This window comes from Oryctolagus cuniculus, chromosome 18, assembly GCF_964237555.1.
Source record: "Oryctolagus cuniculus chromosome 18, mOryCun1.1, whole genome shotgun sequence".
In the NCBI taxonomy this organism is placed as follows: Eukaryota; Metazoa; Chordata; class Mammalia; order Lagomorpha; family Leporidae; genus Oryctolagus; species Oryctolagus cuniculus.
In genome coordinates this window covers 65,835,793-65,861,497 of record NC_091449.1, presented here as the reverse complement: position 1 = coordinate 65,861,497, position 25,705 = coordinate 65,835,793, and the positions used below count along the sequence as shown (strand labels likewise).

The 25,705-nt window shown below is 53.2% G+C and overlaps 1 protein-coding gene across 4 annotated transcripts in view; it reads left to right on the top strand.

The window, feature by feature from the left end:
* The window catches only part of MBTPS1 (membrane bound transcription factor peptidase, site 1), a 65,459-nt gene that overhangs the window by 7,381 nt on the left and 32,373 nt on the right, over window positions 1-25,705 (top strand). For all 4 annotated transcript variants that reach the window (XM_051847327.2, XM_070062808.1, XM_051847331.2 and 1 more), the window contains 7 exons: window positions 7,069-7,556; window positions 8,521-8,778; window positions 14,938-15,141; window positions 18,054-18,164; window positions 18,590-18,699; window positions 21,135-21,251; window positions 21,677-21,744. In XM_051847327.2, the coding sequence (XP_051703287.2) occupies window positions 7,394-7,556; window positions 8,521-8,778; window positions 14,938-15,141; window positions 18,054-18,164; window positions 18,590-18,699; window positions 21,135-21,251; window positions 21,677-21,744 (1,031 nt within the window). In that variant the 5' untranslated portion in view covers window positions 7,069-7,393. The remainder of the gene's footprint in view (window positions 1-7,068; window positions 7,557-8,520; window positions 8,779-14,937; window positions 15,142-18,053; window positions 18,165-18,589; window positions 18,700-21,134; window positions 21,252-21,676; window positions 21,745-25,705) is intronic.

The window sequence follows — 25,705 nt, the reverse complement described above, 5'->3', positions numbered from 1 at the left end:
TCAGTTTTTCCGTTTTTGTATTTATAGTCTCTGACAGTCAGGAAGCTCCCTTCTGTTATCTGTAAGTACCTGTTATTGGATCAAATTGGTTTTGTCTGGATGTGTGGCCTTCAGCCCATTGCCTGGACCGTCGTCTTCCCCACTCAGTCTCTGACTGCGCACACGCCTGCCTCACCTTGCTCAGACTGCAGTACCCCGAAGGCCACTGTGGCTCTCCCGCCTGTCCCCAGCACGGTGACTCAGAAGTAGAGACCACTGTGGCTCTCCCGCCTGTCCCCAGCACGGTGGCTCAGAAGTAGAGACCACTGTGGCTCTCCCACCTGTCCCCAGCACGGTGGCTCAGAAGTAAAGAGACCACTGTGGCTCTCCCGCCTGTCCCCAGCACGGTGGCTCAGAAGTAGAGACCACTGTGGCTCTCCCGCCTGTCCCCAGCACGGTGGCTCAGAAGTAGAGACCACTGTGGCTCTCCCGCCTGTCCCCAGCACGGTGACTCAGAAGTAGAGACCACTGTGGCTCTCCCGCCTGTCCCCAGCACGGTGACTTGGAAGTATAGAGGTGAGGAGGCGAGGGGAAAGGCTTCCTTTCACAACACGCGGCTCTGGTTGTCTGACGTGTGTGCCTGTCTGTCGGCGTTCTTTGGTTAACCTCTGCTTCCACTGGGTGACAGGCCTGTCCCGGAGAGGTGCTCCCGAGTTTGCATCATGCGCTGGGAACCAGGCAGGAGCAGTCGCTGGCCCAGCTGCACGGAGGGTCGCACGCTGGAAGCTGCAGTGTGTGCTTGCAGAGCCCCTCAGAAGGTGTCCGTGGGGACAGGGGGTCTTCCCGCAAGCAAGTTCGAGTGTACAGGGAGGGAGTAGGGGCCCAGGGCCCCGGGCTTTTACTTGCCTCCAGCCCCTTTAGTTTTCCTCAGAGGCAGTTTGTATTTTGAAGCCTTATTCTTGGCTTGGGGAGCTGTGAAACCTCAGGCTCTGTTACAGGTTTTGAGCCATAGGTCTATCAAAATGCTATATTTTTTGTTTATTTAAGATGTATTTAGCCGGCGCCGCGGCTCACTAGGCTAATCCTCCGCCTAGCGGCACCAGCACACCGGGTTCTAGTCCCGGTCGGGGCGCCGGATTCTGTCCCGGTTGCCCCTCTTCCAGGCCAGCCCTCTGCTGTGGCCCGGGAGTGCAGTGGAGGATGGCCCAGGTGCTTGGGCCCTGCACCCCATGGGAGACCAGGAAAAGCACCTGGCTCCTGGCTCCTGCCATCGGATCAGCGCGGTGCGCTGGCCGCAGCGCGCTGGCTGCGGCGGCCATTGGAGGGTGAACCAACGGCAAAGGAAGACCTTTCTCTCTCTCTCTCTCTCTCTCACTGTCCACTCTGCCTGTCCAAAAAAAAAAAAAAGATGTATTTATTTGAAAGGCAGAGTTAGAAAGAGATTGAGATCTTCCATCTGCTGCTTCACTCCCCAAATTGCTGCTACAGCTGAAGCCAGGTGAGTCCGAAGCCAGGAGTCAGGAGCTTCTGCGTCTCCCACGTGGGTGCAGGGTGCAAGCACCTGGGCCATCTTCCGCCGCCTTCCCAGGCACGTCAGTAGGGAGCTGGATCGGAAATGAAGCAGCTGGGACTCAAACCAGTGCCCATATGGGATGCCAGTGCCGCAGGTGATGGCTTTACCGGCTACACCACAGTGCTGGCCCCAGAAGTATGTCTCCTTCGAGCCTTGATTTTTCATGTGCCTTTTGGAACCTAAGCAGCTCAGCTGGATGAGACACAGCGGGAGGTGTCTCCCTGTCCTCCTCTCAGGCTTGCTGTTTCTGCCTCTGGGTTCTACACTTAGGCCGTCTCCTCCGGCCGGCCGCTGGTGGTTGTGGAGACACACACGTGTGGCCCCCGGGTGACAGGTTGGTGCCGTGCAGTCTGGTGTGGCCCTCGGGTGACAGGTTGGTGCAGTCTGGTGTGGCCCTCGGGTGACAGGTTGGAGCAGTGCAGTCTGGTGTGGCCCTCGGGTGACAGGTTGGTGCAGTGCAGTCTGGTGTGGCCCTCGGGTGTCAGGTTGGAGCAGTGCAGTCTGGTGTGGCCCTCGGGTGACAGGTTGGAGCAGTGCAGTCTGGTGTGGCCCTCGGGTGACAGGTTGGTGCAGTGCAGTCTGGTGTGGCCCTTGGGTGACAGGTTGGAGCAGTGCAGTCTGGTGTGGCCCTCGGGTGACAGGTTGGAGCAGTGCAGTCTGGTGTGGCCCTCGGGTGACAGGTTGGTGCAGTGCAGTCTGGTGTGGCCCTCGGGTGACAGGTTGGAGCAGTGCAGTCTGGTGTGGCCCTCGGGTGACAGGTTGGAGCAGTGCAGTCTGGTGTGGCCCTCAGGTGACAGGTTGGAGCAGTGCAGTCTGGTGTGGCCCTCGGGTGACAGGTTGCTACCGTGCAGTCTGGTGGCTTACTTGTGTGTTGGTGTGGCTGTTTTCTGGAAGAGGCCAGAATTCCTAAGCCTGTAGTCTCTCTCACTTGCACACGCCTCCTTGTGCTAAATCCTTCCTCTTGTTCGTCCTCTCTTGACCTCCCTCTGTGCTCTGTCAGTTGTCTCCTCGAGGAAAAGGCGCTGGATCGCCGGGACCCCCGAAGCCCCGGCCTCCCACCCTGATGCTTACCCTAAGTCTAGTGTGTTCAGAACAGAGCCCTGCCAGCGCCCCCAAACCAGCATCCCTGCTGTTGCCCTTGCGTCCGTTAGGCGCAGGCTCTGTTGGTCTGGGGGAAGAGGCCGTGCTGATCCCCCCACGGGTGTTCATGGCGCTCCGCCGGCTCTGCCTTCAGGTCTGAACCTGGTTCATGAGCTCTGCCACCTCCCGCCCCTGGGGTCCAAGCCAGCGTCCTCCTCGCTGGTTGTTTATGCACAGGAGCCTTCCAGGGGATGCCTGGCCTCTGCCTGTGTCCCCTCCCAGCAGGGGCCCGAGCAGTCCGGTTAAAATGTGCTGAGCTTGTGTCGCCTGTCTGCTCAGAACTGTGCTGCAGGGCTGTCCCTGGTCTTTCTCCCCAGTCACCACTCACCTCCTGCTGTCCGTCTCCTCACTGTGTCACAACCACACTAGCCTGTCCTCACACATCCTGGGCACCTTCCTTGCCTCTGGGCTCTTGCACTTCTGTCCCTGGACAGCAAGGCCAGTTTCCCACTTCCTGCAGGTGCCTTCTCAGAACTCTGCTAAAAACTCACCCTCCGCGTGTCCTCGTCTCTCCTTTCCAGATCCAGTGTGTGTCACCAGCTGAGCACTGTGTATCCCCTGTCCTGCGCCGAAGCCAGCTCCGCAGGGCAGTTTTCCGCCATGTTTTCGTCTCTGCTTCTGTGCCTGGGGCGCTGCCTGGCGCTCGGTGGTCGCTCCGGCTGGCTCGCACTCCTCGTGGTGTGTGGGGCGTCTTTATTTCCGTGTGCCCCTTGTAGCCGCTTCAGCCGCTCCCCGCTCCGCATCTTTCAGCCGCTCCCCGCGGACCTCCCGTTCTGGGTGGCGCAGCTCCTGGTGCGCAGCGTGTGTTTTCCCGGGATCCTCGTGCTGCTCCGCTGGCCCGCGTGGCCCCGACGCAGGAAGCGCCAGCTGCAGCGGCACCACAGCCCGCAAGGACCTCGCTGTCTCCCGGCGTCCCGGCGCTCTGGGTCTGCCTCTCCCCCGGCGCTTTCCCTTCCTGTGTTTGTTGAGTTTGTGCAGCACCTGGAGTGCTGTGTCCCTGAGTACTGAGAGCGTGTGTTGGCCCGGCAGCACCTGGCAGTCTCCAGACACGAAGCTTTCTATAAAATTGCGTGAATCAGTAAGGTCGAATGCCTTGTGATTCTTGCCTTCTTGGTGTCCTGTTTTCCATAAAAAGTTTATTTTTTTCTATAGAGGCAAACTTCATGTAAATATCACTTTAGTGATGTTTTTCCTTTAAAATTTCCCAGACCTGGGTGATTGTTTGGCCCAGCAGTTAAGATGTCTGATTTGATATCACAGCGCCAGGGTTTTCTTCCATTTTCCTCCTGGTGCACACCTGGGAGGCCTGGTTTGGGTTCTGTGTTCCAGCTTCAGTCTCGTCCAGTTCTGGGCATTGTGGATGTTTGAGGAGTGAGCCAGAAGGTGGAAGTGTGCTGTCTCTGTCCCTGTCGCTCTCTGCTCTCTGTCTCCTGCCTCTAAAATAAATGAAAAACTATTTCTGCCTTTTTTTTTTTTTTTTTTAAAGATTTTATTTATTTGATGGGGCTGGCGCTGTGGCTCACTTGGTTAATCCTCTGCCTGCGGTGCCGGCATCCCATGTGGGTGCTGGATTCTGGTCCCGGTTGCTCCTCTTTCAATCCAGCTCTCTGCTGTGGTCCGGGAGGGCAGTGGAGGATGGCCCAAGTGCTTGGGCCCCTGCACCTGTATGGGAGACCAGGAAGAAGCACCTGACTCCTGGCTTCGGATCAGCGCAACACTGGCCGTGGTGGCCATTTGGGAGTGAACCAACGGAAGGAAGACCTTTCTCTTTCTCTCTCTCTCACTGTCTAAAACTCTGTCACGTAAAAAAAAATAAAATAAAAAGATTTTATTTATTTGAGAGGCAGAGTTACATAGAGAGAGAGAGATATCGTCCATCTTCTGGTTCACTCCCTAAGTGGCCACAACATCTGGAGCTGGGCTAATCCAAAGCCCAGAGCCAGGAGCTTATTCTGAGCCTCCTACATGGGTGCAGGGTCCCAAGCACTTAGGCCATCCTCCACTGCTTTCCCAGGCCATCAGCAGGGAGCTGGATCAGAAGAGGAGGAGCCGGGACTCAACCAGCACCCGTAAGGGATGCCGGCACTGCAGGCGGCAGCAGCGGCCCCTATTTCTGGTATGCTCTGCCTTAGTTGTCAGAGAATGTCCAAGTATCTCTTCCACATATGCTGTGTTATGATGTAAGTTCACTGTGTTTACTTGCAAGTGAATTATTTGGAACAGGTTTAATTGAAGTTTTTAATCCTCTTAGCTCTAAGATTCTGTCACTGGATTGCTCGCTAATTACTATTTTGTAGCCTAAATATGTTACCGATTCTTTAGCTTGAGGCAAAAGAATTTTAAGCAATTTTTGTTCATTTTTCCCAACATTCTATATTTGAGAGAGAGATACAGAGAACTCCCATTTGCTGGTTCGCCCCCCCCCCAAAAAAAAAAAAAAAAAGATTTGGCCCTGGAGCCAGGCATTGAGCTACGAGATGGGCAGCCCATGTGGGCACTGGTTCATGTCCAGACCAGCTCCCTACCAATGGCCTGGGAAAAAGCAGCAGTAAGTGGCTAAAGTGTTTGGGGCCTGTCACCCACATGGGAAACCTGGGTGAAGTGCCTTGCTTTGGCCTGGCCCAGTCCTGGCTGTTGGTGGCCATCTGGGAGTGAACAAGCAGATGGAAGATTGTCTCTGTAACTCTTTCAAATAAAATCTTTAAAAAAACAAAAATAAAAACTTGGCCTAATTGAGTGAGAGACCATTTAAATCATATGTTATAGCCCAGGAACGTTCCCCAGGGTTTGCTTGGTCTCCATTCTTGGGGGCCTGGCTGCAGCCAGTGTCCAGGCTCCCTGGCAGGCTTCAGGTGTCCCCTGTTCCCTCTCTGCTTAGGGCTTCTCTGAGTTTTCTTTCTTGTGACTGAAGTCCTGGTTGGTCTTGCCTGGAGATGGGCGTGGCTGGAAATTCCCTTTGCCCCTTGAGCTCTGGTCTTGCGATCTCCAGTCCAGCTGGACGTATGCCTGTTTTTCAGCATCTTTTGTTACAGCAGCAGTTAAAGACTACTTTTTTAAACTTTAATAAATTCGTTAGGCAATTTTAACACCTCACAGTGCTTACTGCTTTGTGGAAGCATATAAGGTGAGTTCTAGAAACCAAAGCCTTGTTGCTTTGAAATAACAGTTTTTGTCAGAATGGTGAATTCAACAGCTTGGCTTAGCTCCTGAAATGTGGCTAACTCCGTGTCCCGAGTTTTATTAAAAAGCAAGCAAGCAAACAAACAAAAACAACCACAGCCGCAGTCCCGGCCCTCTCCTGGGGGAGTCTCGCTGTCTGGGCGGGCTCTGTGCAGCTTCCTCCGCCCCTTCTCCAGGCCGCATGTGCTGAGTGCTCACGCTGAGTGCGCACGAGGGACCTGAGGGACCTGGCGTTCCGGGCACTCAGGCTGCCTCCGAGTCGGCGGCGAGGAAGGGTCTCCGTGCTTTCCTCCTGGGCTGCAGAACGTGTTTCAGACTGTGAGAGGGGACGGTGCTGAGCAGCACTCACGGAGGAGCAGGCTTACCCGGGGGCTGCTTTTCCCGCGGGGTGTGTGTGTGTGTGTGTGTGTGTGTGCACCAGGCCTCTTCTGAGCAGCTGGCTGGGGGCATCCCTGCAGGCGTCGAGCTGCCTGTCACAGAAGGACGCAGAATCTGAAATGGAGACTGGGCAAAGGCTCCTTAACCCCGGGCTGTGAGTCCTCTCTGGCTGCTGGGGTGCTCGGGGCCAACCTGCTTCGTTTCCTGGTGTAGTCTCTCATCCCTAGTTTTTTCCACTTTCCTCATTTGTTTTCTCCTGTTGCATTTTTGAGATGGTCTTAAAACTTTTTCCCCGAGGGCCAGTGCTGTGGCCATAGTAAGTTTAGCCTCCACTTGCAGCACCAGCATACCATATGGGCTCCTGTTCAAGTCCCGGCTGTTCCTCTTCTGATCAGGCTCTCTGCTGATGGCCTGGGAAAGCAGTGGAAAATGTCCCAAGTCCTTCGGCCCCTGCACCTGTGTGAGAGACCCAGAAGAAGTTCCTGGCTTCTGGCTTTGGATCGGCTCAGTTGAGGCCATCTGGGGAGTGATCCAGCAGATGGAAGACCTTTCTCTATAACTGCTTCTCAAATAAATAAATAAATAAATAAATCTTTAAGGAAAAAAAAGCCCACGTTTTCCTCGTGAAGTAGTAAGGAACCAGTAAATGCGAATGGAAGCCTGTGTTGCATGGTCGTGTTGCACCTCGTCCGTCCCTCGTATGGCTGGGGTGGCTTTCTGCCCCGTCCCCTGAGTGTAGGTGTAGCTGTCCTCCCCCGCTGCGTCACTGTGTCGCTGCGTCACTGCGTCACTGCGTCACTGTGCTCTTGCTGTTGCAGAGGCTGGCTGCAGAGTGGCTGAGCATCAGCGCCCTTGGCCTTGGTTCCGTGGTGCACATGGAGCACAGGACTCGGTTGTCTCGGCCTCAGTGAGGACAGCCCTGCGCCCAAGATGGAGAAGAAACGGAGAAAGAAATGAGAGCCCGTCTTGTGGCCCGGCCTCCAGAGGCCATGGGACTGACCTTGTACTTGCGGTGGACAAGACTGTGAGGTGGCTGAGCGGTGACGCTGCAGCTCTGCCTGCAGCAGGAGTTCACTTCTAATCGAGGAAGAAAAAAGTACAGTTTGAATTTATGCGATTTTCTGACCGCATTCACTTAGGACCATGAAGCTTGTCAACACCTGGCTGCCTCTGCTGGTGGTGTCACTGTGTGGGAAGAAGCATCTGGGTGACACGCTGGAAAAGAGATCCTTTGAAAAGGCCCCGTGCCCTGGCTGCTCGCACCTGACTCTGAAGGTGGAATTCTCCACGTCGGTTGTGGAATACGGTAATGACACCGCCTTAAAGCTAGGCCTGCCACCTGTGGTTTTTAGAATTACTGAACAGAAGGCCGGCGCCGCGGCTCACTAGGCTAATCCTCCGCCTTGTGGCGCCGGCACACTGGGTTCTAGTCCCGGTCGGGGTGCCGGATTCTGTCCCGGTTGCCCCTCTTCCAGGCCAGCCCTCTGCTGTGGCCAGGGAGTGCAGTGGAGGATGGCCCAGGTGCTTGGGCCCTGCACCCCATGGGAGACCAGGAGAAGCACCTGGCTCCTGCCATCGGATCAGCGCGGTGCGCCGGCCACAGCAGCCATTGGAGGGTGAACCAACCGCAAAAGAAGACCTTTCTCTCTGTCTCTCTCTCTCACTGTCCACTCTGCCTGTCAAAAATAAAATAAATAAAAATAAAAAAGAGAATTACTGAACAGAAACATTACCTTGTGCCAAAGAGCAGCTCCTCCTTTCCACAGTAAGTTTCCGATTTCAGAGGGGACGGAAGCTGCACAGCACACGAGTGCTGACTTTGCTGACTTTCTGTCCCAGCGGAGCTCCCTGGTGTGAAATAGGGAGTTGGTGTTCGCGGTCACTTGCACAGCCTGGCTGTGGGGCGCGTGCTGCCGTGTAGCTGGGGTGGATGGGGGCCCGGAGGGCGCAGGTGCAGATGCCCGTGTGTGCAGCCCCGGCGACCGCACGGGAATCACTCTGCCCGTGCTCCGTGCTGCGGTCGTGATGTCTCTACAGGTAAAGGACCGCTGACGGCGCATTCGACTCTGAGTGGCTTTTTTCTGTCTGAAACACTTACGTGTTTTTCAAACTTCTGTACATGAATTTGAACTAGTCTTTTTGTTTTCTGCTCTTTTTTTTTTCCCTGTGGGCATTAAGATACATAATTTTTCTTCTACCAGTGGAACTTTAGAACTGATATACCCCATGTTATGTGTACATCAATTCTTAATTGTGATTATTGATTTCAGAATATATTGTGGCTTTCAATGGATACTTCACAGCGAAAGCTAGGAATTCATTTATTTCAAGTGCCCTGAAGAGCAGTGAAGTAGACAATTGGAGAATTATACCTCGAAACAATCCATCCAGTGACTACCCAAGTGATTTTGAGGTGATCCAGATAAAAGAAAAGCAGAAAGTGGGGCTGCTAACACTGGAAGATCATCCAAACATCAAGCGGGTGACCCCCCAGCGGAAGGTCTTCCGTTCCCTGAAGTACGCTGACTGTGAGTACCGAGGGCTCCTGTGTGTCCCCCTCGCGTGCAGGGTGGTGAGGAGTGGTCAGTGCCCGCCCGTGTCCCTCTGCCTGTTCACCAGCCGGGAAGCTTCCTGGCAGAAGTTCTTCATTTTTATTGTTTAAAGAAACTTCGTACTGTCCTCGTAGGAAACTCGAGGCTGGCACTGCAGGGCGGGGTGATGCCAGGGCTGAGGGGCAGGGTGGGGGTGATGCCGGGGCCGAGGGGCAGGGTGGGGGTGATGCTGGGGCCGAGGGGCAGGGTGGGGGTGATGCCGGGGCCGAGGGGCAGGGTGGGCTGTTTGTTTCCGTGGGAGCTGATTCCCCACCAGCTCACTGCTGTGAGCCGCCACAGCCTGAAGGGAAAGGCCATGCCTCTGTGTCCTCTTACTTGGCTTTGGCTCCTCTGAGTGCGTCCTTTTATTTCTTAAGGTGCTCTTGGAAAAATGTCTTTTCTTTGAGTCATTTTCTTGTCTCCAGGCCTCCTGCCCCAAGACGTGATGGCGCATTCAGTACTATCTCAGTCGTGACTGTGCAGCTGTGAGGATGGGCGGTTTTCCCTTCTCAGCTCAGGCCTGAGTCTCCTACGCCGTGACAGCTGGCTAATTAAGATAGAATTTATCCTCAAATAACAAACACCGTATTGGTTACATGGTGTTTTCCAGAGCATCTGTCTTACCAAAGGAAAGATTATTTCCTGTTTATCGTAAGACAGGTTAACTAACACATTGCTGCTGCTGCTGCTGCTGCTGCGGCTGCTGCTTTTTTTTAAGATTTATATATTTATTTGAAAGAGTTATACAGATAGAAGAAGAGGCAGAGAGAGAGAGAGAGAGAGAGAGAGGTCTTCCGTCTGCTGGTTCACTCTCCAGTTGGCCACAATGGCCGGAGCTGCGCTGATCCAAAACCAGGAGCCAGGAGCCTCTTCCAGGTCTCCCACATGGGTGAGGGGCAAGGACTTGGGCCATCCTCCACTGCTTTCCCAGGCCACAGCAGAGAGCTGGATCAGAAGAGGAGCAGCCGGGTCTTAAACCGGCGCCCATATGGGCTGCCAGCACTGTAGGCGGCAGCTTTACCTGCTGTGCCGCAGTGCCTGCCCCAACATACTGCTTCTTGTAATGTTTAATGTCATTTCTTTCATTGGATGGAAGAAGAAAGAAGTGTTGCTCTTCTGTGTCGTAGTCTAGGCCTGGGAGCTCCTAAGGTTTTACTGCATCCAAACACACAGAGCAGCAGGCCCACTGCTCTGCACAGCACCACACAGCCGTTCCCCAGTCAGCTGCAGGACGCGGGGGTCTGACTTCTTCAGACTTCCCTTTGCTCATCCAGATGTTCTGCGTCATTTTTCTCCTTGAAAAACAATAGCATCTCAAAACGATCCAGGAGGATAAAAGCCAATCTGACTTGGCGAAATCAGCCAGATGTGTATATTGTGTATGATTTTATTTGATTTGATTTACCTTAAAGAGCTGCAGACTGTTTCTGGGAAAATGGAAGAGAGCCTGATTGCAGCACAGGTGTCCACAGCACCCCTGCTTGTCTGCCACACGCCGAGTCTGCCTCCCCTGTGGGGAAGTCCGTTACCTGCCGGTGCGCCCGCTCCTCTGGCAGTTCGCCGAGAGCTGCTCATGGATAGAATGGATGTAGCACCACCTTCCTCCCCGGGTTCTTCTGGAGACAAAGGGAGTCACGCATGGGAGGAGAGCTCAGCTGAGTTTTCAGGAAGTTAAGTGTTAAATAGGTCTCAGCTCTTAGTGGTAGAAGGATTTGTTTCCCATGAGCTAAAGAACCTGTGTCACTTTGGATCGCGTCTGCCTGGTGCTGTCCTGCATGCTGTGAGATGGAGCTGACCTGTTTGCCACATGACAGTGTTTAAAGATACGCCGGGCTGGTGCTGTGGCCCTGCCGGTTAGCCTGCCCCCATTCATATGGCACTGTTCCAGTCCCTGCTGCAGCCCTTCCAGACCAGCTCCGTGCTGATGGCCTGGGACAGCCTCAGAGGGTGGCCCAAGTCCTTGTGCTGCTGCACCTATGTGGGAGATCTGAAGGAAGCAGCCATTTGGGGAGTGAACCAGCAAATGAGAGGCCTCTCTGTCTGTCTCTGTAATTCTGCCTTTCGAATAACTAAAATACATCCTAAAAAAAGAGAAGATGCTATGCAGAGGTCTGTCGTTCGGGTGTTCGGGGAGGCCCTGCTGTCCCCTGCGAGGGTTCCTTCTGTCTCAGAACACCCTTTTCTCCCCACGGCTCCTTGGGTCACACGGACTTCGTCCCCTCACCATTTCAGTTGTTTTCCCTCAAATCCATTTCAGTTCTGCGCTGTCCTTAAGGTGTGAAGCCCAGAGCTGAGTGCAGTGTTCCAGGTGCATTCTGGCCTGTTGAGGGCACAGTGGGACAGGCTTGCTGCTGCTCTCAGTCAGTAACTCAGTGCTGGCCTGCTGTCGACCCAGAGACCAGAACCAACAGGGGGATTCCAGGGCACAGCGATTCAGTTGCACTGCAGATAATGACCCCGTGGGGTTGGCTTGACTGCGCCGGGTGCTGGCGCTTTCGTGGGTGTGGCCTGGGACGGCTGGAATACAACTCAGAGCAGTTGGCCTTAATTTTATATATATACACACACATACACATATATATATGCACACACACATATATACATACACACACATATATACACACATATATATACACATACACACATATATACACACACACATATATACACACATACACACACACATATATACACACATATATACACACACATATATACACACATACACATATATACACACACACATATACACACACATATATACACACATACACATATATACACACATACATACACACATATACACACACATATATAAACACACATATACACACACATATATACACACACATATATATACACATACACACATATATACACACATACACACATATATACACATATACAGACACACATACACACACATATATATACACACATATATACACACACACATACAGACACACATATATACACACACATATACACACACATATACACACACATATATACACACATACACATATATGCACACACACATATATATACACACATACACACATATACACACACATATACACACACATACACATATATACACACACATACATACACATATACACACATATATACACACATATACACATACACACATATATACACACATATACACATATATACACATACAGACACACATACACACACATATATATACACACATATACACACACACATATATACACACACATATACACACATATATACACACACATATATATACACACACACATATACATACACATATATATACACACATACATATACACATATATATACACACACACACACACACGTATATATATTTGACAGGCAGAATGGACAGTGAGAGAGAGACAGAGAGAAAGGTCTTCCTTTTGCTGTTGGTTCACCTTCCAATGGCCGCTGCAGCCGGCGCACCGCGCTGATCCGAAGCCAGGAGCCAGGTACTTATCCTGGTCTCCCATGGGGTGCAGGGCCCAAGGACCTGGGACATCCTCCACTGCCCTACCGGGCCACAGCAGAGAGCTGGCCTGGAAGAGGGGCAACCGGGACAGAATCCGGCGCCCCGACGGGGACTAGAACCCGGTGTGCCGGCGCCGCAAGGCGGAGGATTAGCCTAGTGAGCCGCCAGCCAAGCAGTTGGCCTTCGAGACACCGCTGCGTTTCTTCAGACTGCTGAGGGGAAGTGCGATTTGTTCTTTTTTTTTTTTTTTATGCAAACATCACTTTTATTGACAGCTTCACAAGACACAAACAACAGCAGCGTGTGCAGACAGGTTAATATTCCTCACCCTCATCCTCTCCCTCGGCACTGTCTGCTCCAGCCTCCTCGTAGTGATTTGTTCTTGTTACAACGTGAGCTTTGAAAGATAAAGGAAAAGGTCTTTCTTTCCCCCTCAAAATAACATGAATTTGCAGATAGTAAGATTCATCCTGTTAAGAGTACAGCTTGGCAGATTTTGGCAGCAGTGTAGAGCAAGGCCTGCGTCCATAAGTCAGGATCGCAGAGTAGCTCTGCCCCAGAATCCCCTCCCCACTCCTCTGTTTTTGTTTCTGAAAGGTGGAATTCTAGTAGATGAGGTTGTTGAGTCCAGTGTACATTTTTTTAAGGATTTAATTAATTTTTTAAAAAGATTTATTTATTTTATTTGAAAGGCAGGCATACAGAGAGGGAGAGGCAGAGAGAGATCTTCCATCTGCTGGTTCACTCCCCAAATGGCCACAAAGGCCAGGACTGAGCCAGGCTGAAGCCAGGAGCCAGGAGCTTCATCCAGGTCTCTCAAGTGGTTGTAGGGGCCTAAGGACTTGGCCATCCTCTGCTGGTTTCCCAGGCATATTAGCAGGGAGCTGCATTGGAAGTGGAGCAGCCAGATCTTGAACCAGTGCCCAGATGGGATGCCGGCACTGCAGACGGTAGCTTTACCCACTACCCCACATCGCCAGCCCCTTACTTTGTTTGTTTGAAAGGCAGAGTTACAGAGAGAGAAGGAGAGACAGACAGACCTTCCATTGTCTGGTTTACTCCCCAAATGGCTGCAACGGCCTGGGCTAGGTCAGACCAAAGCCAGGAGCCGGGCCCTCAGGGTGTCCCATGAGGGTGGCATGGGCTCAGGGATTTCGGCCGTCTTCCACTGCTTTCCCCTGCAGCATCAGCAGGGAATGGATTGGAAATGGAGCAGCTGAGAGTCGAACTGGCGCCCGTGTGGGATGCCAGCGTCACAGGCAGTGAGTTAACCTGTGTCACAGCCCCGCCCCCCAGTGTCCACTTTTGTTTTTAACTTTTATTTAATAAATATAAATTTCCAAAGTACAGTTTATGAATTACAATGACTTTCCCCCCCCATAAGCTCTTTTTTTTTTAATTTAATAAATGTGAATTTACAAAGTGCAACTTTTGTATTGTTGTGGCTCCCCCCCCAACCTCCCCCCCTCACGTGGCCCTCCCCTCTCCCACTCCCTCTTCCATCCTGCCCTTCATCGAGTTTCATTTTCAATTACCTTCATATACAGAAGATCAACTTAGTATACACTAAGCAAGGATTTCAACAGGCTGCACTCACACAACCGCACAAGGTATAGGGCATTGTTCGACTAGTAGTGTTGTTTTTAAGTTTCATAGTAAAACACATTAAGGACAGAGATCCTGCCTGGGGAGCCTGTACTCAGTGACTCCCGTGGTTGATTTAACAATTGGCACTCTTATTTATGATGTCAGCAATCACCTGAGACTCTTGCTATGAGCTGTCTAGGCTATGGAAGCCCCTTGAGTTCACCGACTCTGAACTTGTTTAGTCAAGGCTGTATCACAGTGGAGGTTCCTGCCTCCCTTCAGAGAAAGGCGCCTCCCTCCTTGATGGCCTGTTCCTTCTGCTGGGGTCTTGTTCACCAGGATCTTTCATTTAGATTGTTTTTTGCCACCGTGTCATGGCTTCCCATGCCTGTGAGACTCTCATGGACCTTTTAGCCAGATCCGAATGTCCCAAGGGTTGATTCTGAGGCAGGAGAGTCTGCTGTGTGTCCTGCTTCCCCCGCAGGATCATACTCTCCCTTTTAATTCTATCCTTCATTGTTTGCTTACACTGGTCTTATTTGTGAAATCTCTTCGCCAGTGTCCACTTTTTTAAAAGGTCCTTTGATATATGACCAGAGATGTATTCAGTGGGTTATATATCATGGGTTTTCCTCTCCAGAAATCTAGGACTGTAAAACTTCGTGATTGGTTAGTAGCAGTTTTCCTGAATCTGTTTTTCCCCTTCTTCATCAGTGAGAACAAACTGATGATGAAAGCCAGGTTTTTCTTTGGTTTTAATGTCACAGTTGGCTTAAGTTCTTAAACAGTCATTTTGTCGTTCTTTACTGATTTACCGTGGTTAAACAGGTTTAAAGAACTATCTGGGAATTATATGACTAAGTAATACCCTGTAGTTAGGACTGCACTGAGACGATTCTCCCAGAAAAGGGAGAACATGGCTCTGCCTTGAGATCAGGTGACCGTCTGCTGACAGCCGGGTGCCGTGTGTGTGTTCTTCCGTTCACCGTTGTCTTCCTTCACCCTAGCTGACCCCGTCGTGCCCTGCAACGAAACCCGCTGGGGCCAGAAGTGGCAGTCGTCACGTCCTCTGCGGAGGGCGAGCCTCTCCCTGGGCTCCGGCTTCTGGCACGCCACCGGAAGGCACTCGAGTCGACGGCTGCTGAGAGCCATTCCCCGCCAGGTGGCTCAGACCCTGCAGGCAGACGTGCTCTGGCAGATGGGCTACACAGGTGTGTGACACGGCGTGCAGGCGGGCGCGCACGGAGCCTGCCTGCTGGGGCCTGGGGCTCTGCGTCATCTTCTTGCTTTCTGTTGGCCTGGGGATGGTCCACCACGCTGGGCATCTGTTTCCGGGGCTTTTTCTGACTGAATCATTCTTGTCTTTTATTATCATTTCTGAAATCAGAAGTGGCAGATTGGAGCATTTCTCTTAGTAACATACAGTGAACAAACTGCACTACTTGTAACCTGAGCTGGCACATAGCCCTGCAGGTGTCTCTGGTATCTCAGGAAAGGGATCGAATTTAAACTTGGGCCTGGTTTTGAGCAGGTTCGTGAAAATCAGTCTGTGACTTGGGATTGGTGCCCTGTGTGAGCAGTGACTCAGCCACCGCCATACTTGCCAGTCAGCACTACAGGGACGCCCCCTACTGAGGGTCACAGGAGAGTGCTCGTCTTGTCCTGGTGGGGTGTCTGTCCTGGCCGTCAGAGCCCAGCCCGCTGCTGTCGCCCCGGGGCGTCCCAGGTTGTTCCAGTATCTGGTGTCTGCCCAGGTCTCCTGACTCAGAGACTGTGGCTTCCCTTTGCTTCCCTTAGCCCCTGCCCTTCAGCTTCTCTGCGATACGTGAGCACATAACACTGGGATGACTGACGTTTAGATGAACGGACTGCCTCCTGCTGGTGTTACTATTGAGAGTAACAAGCCCCACAGTCACCAGGGAAGCGTTTGTACCCCCAAATCAGACGGTTTCCAGTTCCGTGTGCGCAGTTTAGAAAGCGGCAGTTGTTTTAGAGACAGTACAGCAGTGCTGTGTGAGAATAGGATTTGTGGTCATTACCTTAGCCAGCTGTTAGTGCAAGTTATCTGTGTTTCTTTCTACATGTTTTCTAGAATTTCTTTTTTTATTTATATATTTGACAGAGTTAGACAGAGAGAGAGAGAGAGATCTTCCACCTGCTGGTTCACTCCCCAAATTGCTGTGACAGCCGGGTGTAGGCCAGGTCAAAGCCAGGAGCCATGTGCTGACAGGGTCCCAAGCCCCAGGCCATCGCTGCTGCTTTCCCAGATGTGTAAGCAGAGAGCTGGGTCACAAGAGCAGCATCTGGCGCGCGGTGCTGCTCCCACACGGGTTGCCGGCACCGCAGACGGCAGCCTAACCCGCAGTGCCACAAGGCAGCCACTCCAGAGTTCCAAATGCAGCAGGCAGTCGTATGGCACATTGCTGCCAGTGGCTTGGGGCCAGTATCTGCAGTGACTCATTATTGTAGAAAAGCTCGTTCTGTTTCCCGGGTGGCGTTCAGAACGTGCGCGATGGCGCTCAGGTGAGAAGCCAGTGAAGGTGCGGCGGTGCCATGGAGGGAGCGGCCTGTTTCTGATTGCACAGCTTCTGAATGTTCAAAATGAGGCAGTGTGCATCTCATGAAGAGCGCGGCTCACAGGACTAAAACTTTCTCAGTTTTCTTTGTGCTAAACATTTAAATTCTGCTTCAGACTGCATAGATCTGGGGTAAGATGCTGTCGGTTCCTCTCCCATTTGGAATGAGGGAAAACAATTTAATTTTTACATTGTACTTAGTTTTTTAAGACCATGTAAATCCACTGTACATGTTTCTCAACTTAAGGTTTGCATAGCAGACTTTTAATAACCTTGGACTCTATCTGGTGAAACAATTGTGTTCTTTTTTTCCATAATTCTATATTGTGAATGGTAAATTGATTTCCTAGTGTTTTGTCTATAAAACTGTATCAATATTCTTGATGGTTCATTGTACAATTTTGAAGCTTTCTACCTGTGTACAGAGGACTTTAATGAGGATCTATAAGTCACTTCATGTACTCTTTTTTTTTAAAGATTTATTTATTTATTTGAAAGTCAGAGTTACACATGGAAGGAGAGGCAGAGAGAGAGAGCGAGAGATATCTTCCATCCACTGGTTCATTCCCCAGTTGGCCACAGTGGCCGGAGCTGTGCTGATCTGAAACCAGGAGCCAGGAGCTTCTTCTGAGACTCCCACGCGGGTGCAGGGGCCCAAGGACTTGGGCCATCTCACACTGCTTTCTCGGGCCACAGTAAAGAGCTGGATGGGAAGAGGAGCAGTCGGGACTAGAACCGGCCCCCATATGGGATGCTGGCACTGGAGGCGGCAGCTTTACCCGCTGTGCCACAGCGTGGGCCCCGTGATTCTCTTTAAACTGTGGTCAACCCTGAGTGTTGCTTGCGTCGCTGTTCCTGCTGAGCAGTGTTAAGTGAACCGTCCTTGCCAGGAGTAGGAAGAGTTCCCATGTCCTGTTGGCAGCAGCTTGTGCTCAGGGGACCCCCAGGAGACAGGGGATGGACGCCTGCACTGAGAGGGGAGTCAGCCTCACGGAGCACCTGGCTGGGAGCAGTGCTTCCTTCCCAAGTGTTAGACGGTAGCCCCTGTGTAGCTCACACCCTGTTCAGACGCTTCCCCAGTGCCCCAGCCGCCCCCTCTCTCAGTCCTGGTTCAGCCGAGCAGGCGCCTGGAGCATCTGACACACCCTGTTGCTTTCTGGGCAGGCTTTGGTCTTTGTGACTTGTCATTTTCTGTGGGTCCTACAGAGGAATTTTTTTTTCTTTTTTGAGAGGCGAACACACAGATTGAGCTCCCATCTGCTGAGTTCGTCCCCAAATGTCTGCAATGGCCAGAGCTTAGCTGAACTGAGGCTGGGAGCCAGGAACTCAGCACAGGCGACTTGAGTCATCACTAGTACATGCTGAGGTCTGTATTAGCAGGAAGCTGGAGTCAGGGCCAGAGCCAGGGGCTATATCCCAGAACTCTAGTGTGAGATTCGGGACTTCCGACTACTAAGCCAGATGTGCCCCTAGTAATTAATTTTATAGACGAAATTTGGAAGGTGATTTCTCTGAGTGTGATTGTTGTTGCTTTCTTTTGGAATAAGGTGCTAATGTGAGAGTTGCTGTTTTTGACACTGGGCTGAGTGAGAAGCATCCCCACTTCAAAAATGTGAAGGAGAGAACCAACTGGACCAACGAGCGAACGCTGGACGACGGTGGGTCCCAGCCCGGTGGTGGGGACGTGGTGGATGCAGGGCGGCCCTGCCTTCCTCTGATGGCTTCCTAGAGCCCACAGGTTATATTCAGCAGATACTTGGACAAACCCTGGCTGTTACTCTGCCTTTTGAGATGGCAGAAGCTCTTTTGGATATCTCAGAGGACATGGGAAATAAGAGTTTTGGAGGGAGGGCCTGGTGAGAACCTCCCGTGTGGAGGAGAACAGGACGGCCAGACCATGGAGCAGCTCCTGTGCAGGGCAAACCATGCAGAGGGCAGTGGGACCTGGCTGAGGCCCTCTGTGCAGGCCTCAGGGAGCATGGTCCCAGAAGTGGGGGGCTGGAGTGTTGCCTGTTGCATGCGTGGTCAGCTGTCTTTTATGGAATTGGTTTGTTTTGTTTTTGTTTTCCTGTCCGGGTAACAGGGTTGGGCCATGGCACATTCGTGGCAGGTGTGATAGCCAGTATGCGGGAGTGCCAAGGATTTGCTCCAGATGCAGAGCTTCATATTTTCAGGGTCTTTACCAATAATCAGGTAGGTGTTCTGAGGATCCCTGCAACTTTGGAGAGTGGGTATTGGGATGTGCAGAGGAGCGGTACTGCACTGGGGCAGGTGTTGTGACACAGTGGGGTAAGCTGCTGCATGGCATGTCCACATTGCACATCACAGTACTGGTTTGGGTCCTTGCTGCTTCCGATCCCGCTCCCTGCCATCTGAGGAGTGAACTGGTGCACGGAAGGTCTGTCTCTCTCCGCCACTTTCTGTCACTCTGCCTTTGAAGCAAACACTTTTACACAGACGACCAACTCTATTCTAAGTAAAGATTTCAGCAATAAACTGCTTGAGAACAAGTTTTACAGTTAATTCTCATAGTACAACTCATTGAGGGCAGAGGTCCTGCATGGGGAGTCAGTGCACAGTGACTCCTGCTGTTCACTGAACAACAGACACTCTGGTGTGTGAGTCGTGACCACCTGAGGCCCTTGCCGTGAGCTGTGAGGCTGTGGCAGCCTTTGGAGTCCACAGTCTCCAATCACGCCTGTTCCCAAGCCACGCACGTCAGCGACGCTGAGCCGCTGCGGTGCCGCCCGTGCCCCACTGCCTCTCCGCTCCGCCCGTGCCCCACTGCCTCTCCGCTCCGCCCGTGCCCCACTGCCTCTCCGCTCCGCCCTGCCTTTCGTGTGCTTTGCTCTTCTCCCTCTGTCGGCCTGACCTGGCCCTCGAGACCCCACTTGGAGGTCACTGTGTGCAGTGATGGCCCGATTTCCACACCGCTTCCTCGTGCCCAGGCTCGCACAGGCCTCGGTGTTTCCTTGGCCACGTCTCACTGGTAGACTCCTTGTGCGTGTGTGTATTGACTGTGCTCCTCACCCTGAGGGTTGGGACTGTTACTGAGCTCTAGCACCTGACGTCATGCCGGGTCACGTGCATTTACAACCTTTCTTCCCTCGCTCTTGACTTGGAAACTTCGTGGGAAGGGGAAGAGGGTACTGTTGTTGGTGGTTTTGTTTGTTTTGTTTTGTTTTTGTTTTTGACAGGCAGAGATTTAGAGAGAGAGACAGAGAGAAAGGTCTTCCTTTTTCTGTTGGTTCATCCCCCAAGTGGCCGCTATGGCTGGCGTGTTGCGACCGGTGGGCTGCGCCTATCTGAAGCCAGGAGCCAGGTGCTTCTCCTGGTCTCCCATGTGGGTGCAGGGCCCAAGCACCTGGGCCATCCTCCACTGCACTCCGGGGCCAGCAGAGAGCTGGCCTGGAAGAGGGGCAACCGGGACAGAATCCGGCGCCCCAACCGGGACTAGAACCCAGGGTGCCGGCGCCGCAGGCGGAGGATTAGCCTAGTGAGCCGCAGCACCGGCCCGAGGGTACTGTTACCTGTCTATATTTTACATGCAGTTTTGATCGTCTGATACATTGCTCAGAGATATCAAAGTCTCTCAGAAGGGCCGGCATTGTGGTGTGGTGGAACTTCTGTCAGACGTGGAGTGTCCAGCATACTCACTACCCATACCCACTACGCTACGATGCTGGCCCTTCTGGGAGAATTTTGATATCTTTGAGCAGTGTATCTGCCAGTCAAAAGTTAATGAGCCTGGGAAAGCAGTGGAAGATGGCCCAAGGGAGACCTGGAAGAAGCTCCTGGCTCCTGGTTTCAGACTGGTCCAACTCCAGCCATTGTGGCCATTTGGGAGTGGACCAGCAGATGCAAGACCTCTCTGTCTGTCCCTCTCTGTAACTCTGCCTTTTTTCTTTTTCTTTTAATTCTGCCTTTTAAATAAATAAATCTTAAAAAAAAAAAAGACAGTCTGCCAGCCTGTCCCCACCCAGAAGATTATTCGCTCACTCTATGTGTATCATATTTTTCTTCATTTCTTCTATCTCCTTCGTAGGATTTCTTTTGTCTGTGTAAGCAAATACGAATGCGGAGTCTTAGTTTTAGAAGTCTGTTAAAAGCAGTTCTTAAGCATTGCATTGCTTCTCGTCCTGCTGTCAGCTTCATTTAGTATGAGAGAGAACTAAGTGGAGATTCAGGGAGTGATTTAACCTCTAGGGAGAGGGGTAGCGTTAGCTTGAGAGAAATGAGGCTGTGGGCTGCTCCTGGTGCTGTTTATCTTTCCGCCTGTGTGGGAAGCAGGCGTGTTGGACAAACACAGGGCGTTGATGGAAGTGTCTTAGGGTAAATCCCTGGCTGCGAGGTTGGCAGGAAGGTGAGGTTCTGTGCAGGGAGACATCCTGCTAGTGAGGAGCTGCGCCTTGCGCCCGGAGGGCACAGATCCCCTTTGCCGGGTTCGGCTCCAGAGACTCAGGGTTTCTGGATGTGGCGTCGTACACCCAGAGTGTGCTTGAAGTTAACGAGAACCGTGCTGGGACATGTTTCTTGCTTTGAAGAGTCCTGTTGTGCCGTAGAAATAACGGTCCCAGCAGTTGGAAATGCTCGCTGAAACACTGAAAGCACTGTTTTGACGTAACTAGGTCTCCTACACCTCGTGGTTTCTGGACGCCTTCAACTACGCCATCTTAAAGAGGATCGATGTGCTCAACCTCAGCATCGGCGGCCCCGACTTCATGGACCACCCCTTCGTCGACAAGGTCGGTCGCGGCTGCTCGCCAGGGCCGGCCTGTGGCTGCCGCCTCCAGCTTGCCCCTGTTCTAGCTCCAGGGGGGTTGCTCCTCCTAACAGATGGGCAATGACGTGAATTTTCGTGACTTGGTGTCTCACGCCCAGTGGGTTGGAGGCCGGGAGCTGTGTTTATGAGGGGCGTGTGAGGCATTGTGGGTCCTTCTTCCCTGAACGTGGCCGGGGAGCCAGCCTGCTCTGCACTGCACACCCCTGTGTCTGGTGTGTCCCCACCCGCGCTCCTTCCCGCCTCCTGCCTCTGGGCTGGCCACTGCTGCGTTTCAGGGAGCTGCTCTTCTCTGTAGAGCTGTTTTTAGAAGTCGAGAGGTTTTTTGGACAGTTACTGTTGATTGTTTGAAAGTGGTGTACTTGAAGTAAATGCTTGCTGGCTTTGTAGGTGTGGGAGCTGACAGCCAACAACGTGATCATGGTCTCTGCCATTGGCAATGACGGGCCTCTCTATGGGTAAGTAGCTGCCGCGCTGCCGGGGGATTACCTGGCTGGCTGGCTGAGACTCTGTGTCATGGGCGTTTCTACCTTGAGAACACACAGGTGCTCCTCACCGGCTCAGCAGTTGTCAGCTCAAGGTCAGCTTCTTTCTGTTTAATTAAAAAAAAAAAAGAACTTCGCTGTAAATAGTAATTCAGAGGCTTGAAGTTTTTATTCTAATTTCCACCCTCCATGCCCCACCCCCAAAAGCAGAGTCAGTCTGCTGGGGCTGAGCAGATGCCACGGTGTTGACTCAGCTGCGCACCAGGCACGGGGGAGGGGCAGGTGAGGGCCCTGCCTTGCTGTGGGAAACCAGTGGGCACAGCTGATCTCAGGCACAGCGCACACCAGGGTGCAGGTGCCGAGGGCCAGGGCAACTGAGGCGCTTCAGGAGTCGACCAAGAGGATGGGGGGGGGGGCACAGAGCAGTGTTGTTAACAGAAGGGCACCTTTTTTTTTTTTTTTGAAGATTTATTTATTTATTTGAAAGTTAGAATTACACACAGAGAGAAGGAAAGGCAGAGAGAGAGAGGTTTTCCATCGGCTGGTTCACTCCCCGATTGGCCGCAACAGCTGGAGCTGCGTTGATCTGAAGCCAGGAGCCAGGAGCGTCTTCCGGGTCTCCCACGTGGGCTCAGGGGCCCAAGGACTTGGGTCATCTTCTACTGCTTTCCCAGGCCACAGCAGAGAGCTGGATTAGAAGTGGAGCAGCTGGGTCTCGAACCGGTGCCCATATGGGTTGCTGGCACTGCAGGCAGCGGCTTTACCTGCTATACCACAACACTGGCAGAAGGGCACCTTTGTACTGAGCACGTAACGGGGAATTGAAGTAGCGTACGATGTGTAACACTGCTCACGAGAGTCACCGCAATGACCTGTGTGGTTGGTGACCAGGCCTCTCCCCGCAGCTCTGAGGTGGTCTCTAGGTAGCACAGGTGAGGTCTTGGGCCTCTGTAGGTGGGTATTTCTCACTGTCCTTGCTGAGTGCTCAGAACAGCTGTGAGGGTGTGAGGCCTCCCACAGGGGGATGGCAGCGTGTGTGCTCAGCCTGCCGTGAGACAGGCACGGGAGAGACCGCAGCCCTCCCGCACCCTGCGTGTCTGCTCACAGAGGGTGGGTGTGTGCGTGTCACCAGGTGGACACACGCACTGCGTCTTGCTGGGACCCCTTGGGAATGAGCTGAGGGTGAGGTTCAGCTCTGTGAAGCGGATGTGGCTGTGGGCGGAGAACGTGGGGTTGGCCGTCCCGTTTCTGCAGGTGACGGCTCGGCCGTGCGCCTGTCCCCTCTCCCCTCGGATTCCACTGTGGCGCTAGTAACGTGTTCCGCGGTTTACAGCGGAACGAGTGGCAGGAACTCACGTAGTTCTTTCTTTAAAAGCGCCAGGTATTGAGTCATTCTGTCCAGTTTTTTTTCAGTCCTTTGGTTTGCCTCTTCTCCCCCCTGGAGCGGCCCTCACGTGCGGAGCCCCTCAGTGGTCAGTGTTTTCTCGCCCGTCTTCCTCTGCTTACTCTTCTCACTGAGCACATCCAGCTGGGTCAGCCGTGGGGTCAGCCGTGGGTCAGCCGTGGAGTCTGCTGTGGGGTCAGCCGTGGGGTCAACTGTGGGGTCTGCTGTGGGGTCAGCCATGGGGTCTGGCGTGGCATCAGCCGTGGGGTCTGCCGTGGAGTCAGCCGTGATGTCAGCTGTGGGGTCAGCCGTGGGATCAGGCGTGGGTCAGTCATGGTGTCAGCCGTGGGGTCAGTTGTGTGATCAGCTGTGGGGTCAGCCGTGGCGTCAGCCATGGGGTCAGCTGTGGCGTCAGCCGTGGGGTCAGTTGTGGGGTCTGGTGGGTCAGCCGTGGGGTGTGGTTGTGGGGTCAGCTGTGGCGTCAGCCATGGGGTCAGTTGTGGGGTCTGGTGGGTCAGCTGTGGGGTGTGGTAGTGGGGTCAGCCGTGGGGTCAGCTGTGGCATCAGCCATGGGTCTGCTGTGGGGTCAGCCATGATGTCAGTCACAGCATCTGCCGTGGGGGGTCAGCCGTGGGGTCAGCCGTGATGTCACTCATGGTGTCTGCCATGGGGGTCAGCCGTGGGGTCAGCTGTGGGGTCTGCCATGGGGTCAGCCGTGGGATCAGCCGCAGGGTCTGGTTGGCGTCAGCTGTGGCGTCAGCAGTGGGGTCTGGTGTGGCATCAGCCGTGGGGTCAGCCGTGGGGTCAGCCGTGGGGTCAGCTGTGGGGTCAGCTGTGGGGTCTGGCGGGTCAGCCGTGGAGTCTGCATTGGGGTCTGCCGTGGGGTCAGCCATGGGGTCTGCTGTGGGGCCCCGCCCAGGCTGGGGGCCCTTCGCTTCTTTGAGCCTTGGCTTCCTTCCCGTCACTCCTGTCACAGGGACGGGGATGGGCGGGGGATGGCACGAGGCCCGAGTGCATGGCAATTGTGAGGTGAAGGTAGAACACAGAGGTCAGAGCCCTCCGTGTTAACTGCTCACCTTGGCTGTCATACTGTGCAAGCAGCCGTGGAGATGTGCTTAGGAGTATGCCCGTGTTCAGGTAAAACTGTATTTACCAGAACAGAGTAGCCCACGGGCCGTGGTTTAACTCCAGCCGAAGTCTGTCGCCTCACTCTGCTTCCCACTACCCCGTGCGTGTCGTGTTCAGCCCTGGTGTCCCCGTGTCTGCAGTGGGAACCGTGCGTGTCTCTGGCCCCGGCTTTGTGCCTGCTGCTGCAGCGTCTCGGCACACCTGGCTGCATTGCCCGCTCTTCCACGTGCAGTCAGGAGTGCAGTGCCCGTCTGCGACCCTGAGGCTCGTGTGGCAGTCACCAGAGCGTGATCGCACGGCACATTACAGAAGGAAGCTTGGAGAGGAAGCCCATGGCTCCAGCTTGACTGGGGACTTGGGCGCCACACATACCGGGCGTCTGCCTCCTGTCTCTGGTAGCAGTGGGAAGTGGCAGGGGTCACAGCAGCCTGTTTCTAACAGTCGCTGTCACTCCTTGGGCCCCAGGAGGTCTGCTTTTTTCTGGAGTTGGAGGGCAGCAACGTGCCCCTGTCAGGACATCTGGAAAAGGCGCGTGTCCGCCCAGTGCCTCTTGCTGGCATCTTTTTCTGGGTCCTGCACCCTGGGCCCTCTGAGTCTGCAGGGCCAGCACATTTGCTACTGAGCTCTGCTCTCCTTTTTTTCCCCAAAGACTCCGTTTATTTAAGGAGTACAGATTTCCTAAGTACCACTTTAGGAATACAGTGATTGTCCCCACCTTGTTTTGGCTTACAGTCTGAGCGTTTTTGTCATTATTTAAGCCACTATAGTTTGCACATGTAGTGCACTTGATTTTTCCCTGGCATCCTGCATCTTTCCTCCAAGGAGCTCCAGGTGAAAGGAACGGTAGCTGCCCGGGTCCTTGGGAGGAGGGTGGAGCACGCCACAGGAGGTCAGTTGAAAGCGTCTGCCTTCCTCCACAGGGCCACGGCGGGGTGGGGGTGGGGGGATGCAATGTGTGCATATGGTTTCTTCTTCTTCTTTTTTTTTAAAGATTTATTTATTTATTTGGAAGTCAGAGCTACACACAGAGAGAGGAGAGGCAGAGAGAGAGAGAGAGAGAAATATCTTCCATCCACTGGTTCATTCCCCAATTGGCCGCAGTGGCTGGAACTGTGCTGATTTGAAGCCAGGAGCCAGGAGCTTCCTCCAGGTCTCCCACATGGGTGCAGGGGCCCAAGGACTTGGGCCATCTTCTACTGCTTTCCCAGGCCACAGCAGAGAGCTGGATCAGAAATGGAGCAGCCGGGTCTCAAACCGGCACCCGCATGGGATGCTGGCACTACAGGCCAGGGCATTAACCCGCCGCGCTATAGCACTGGCCCCAATCTTTCTTCTTCCTTTTAAAAAGGTTATTTATTTGAAATCAGAGTTAAAGAGAGAGACAGAGAGAGATCTTCCATCTAGTGGTTCACTCCCCTGCAA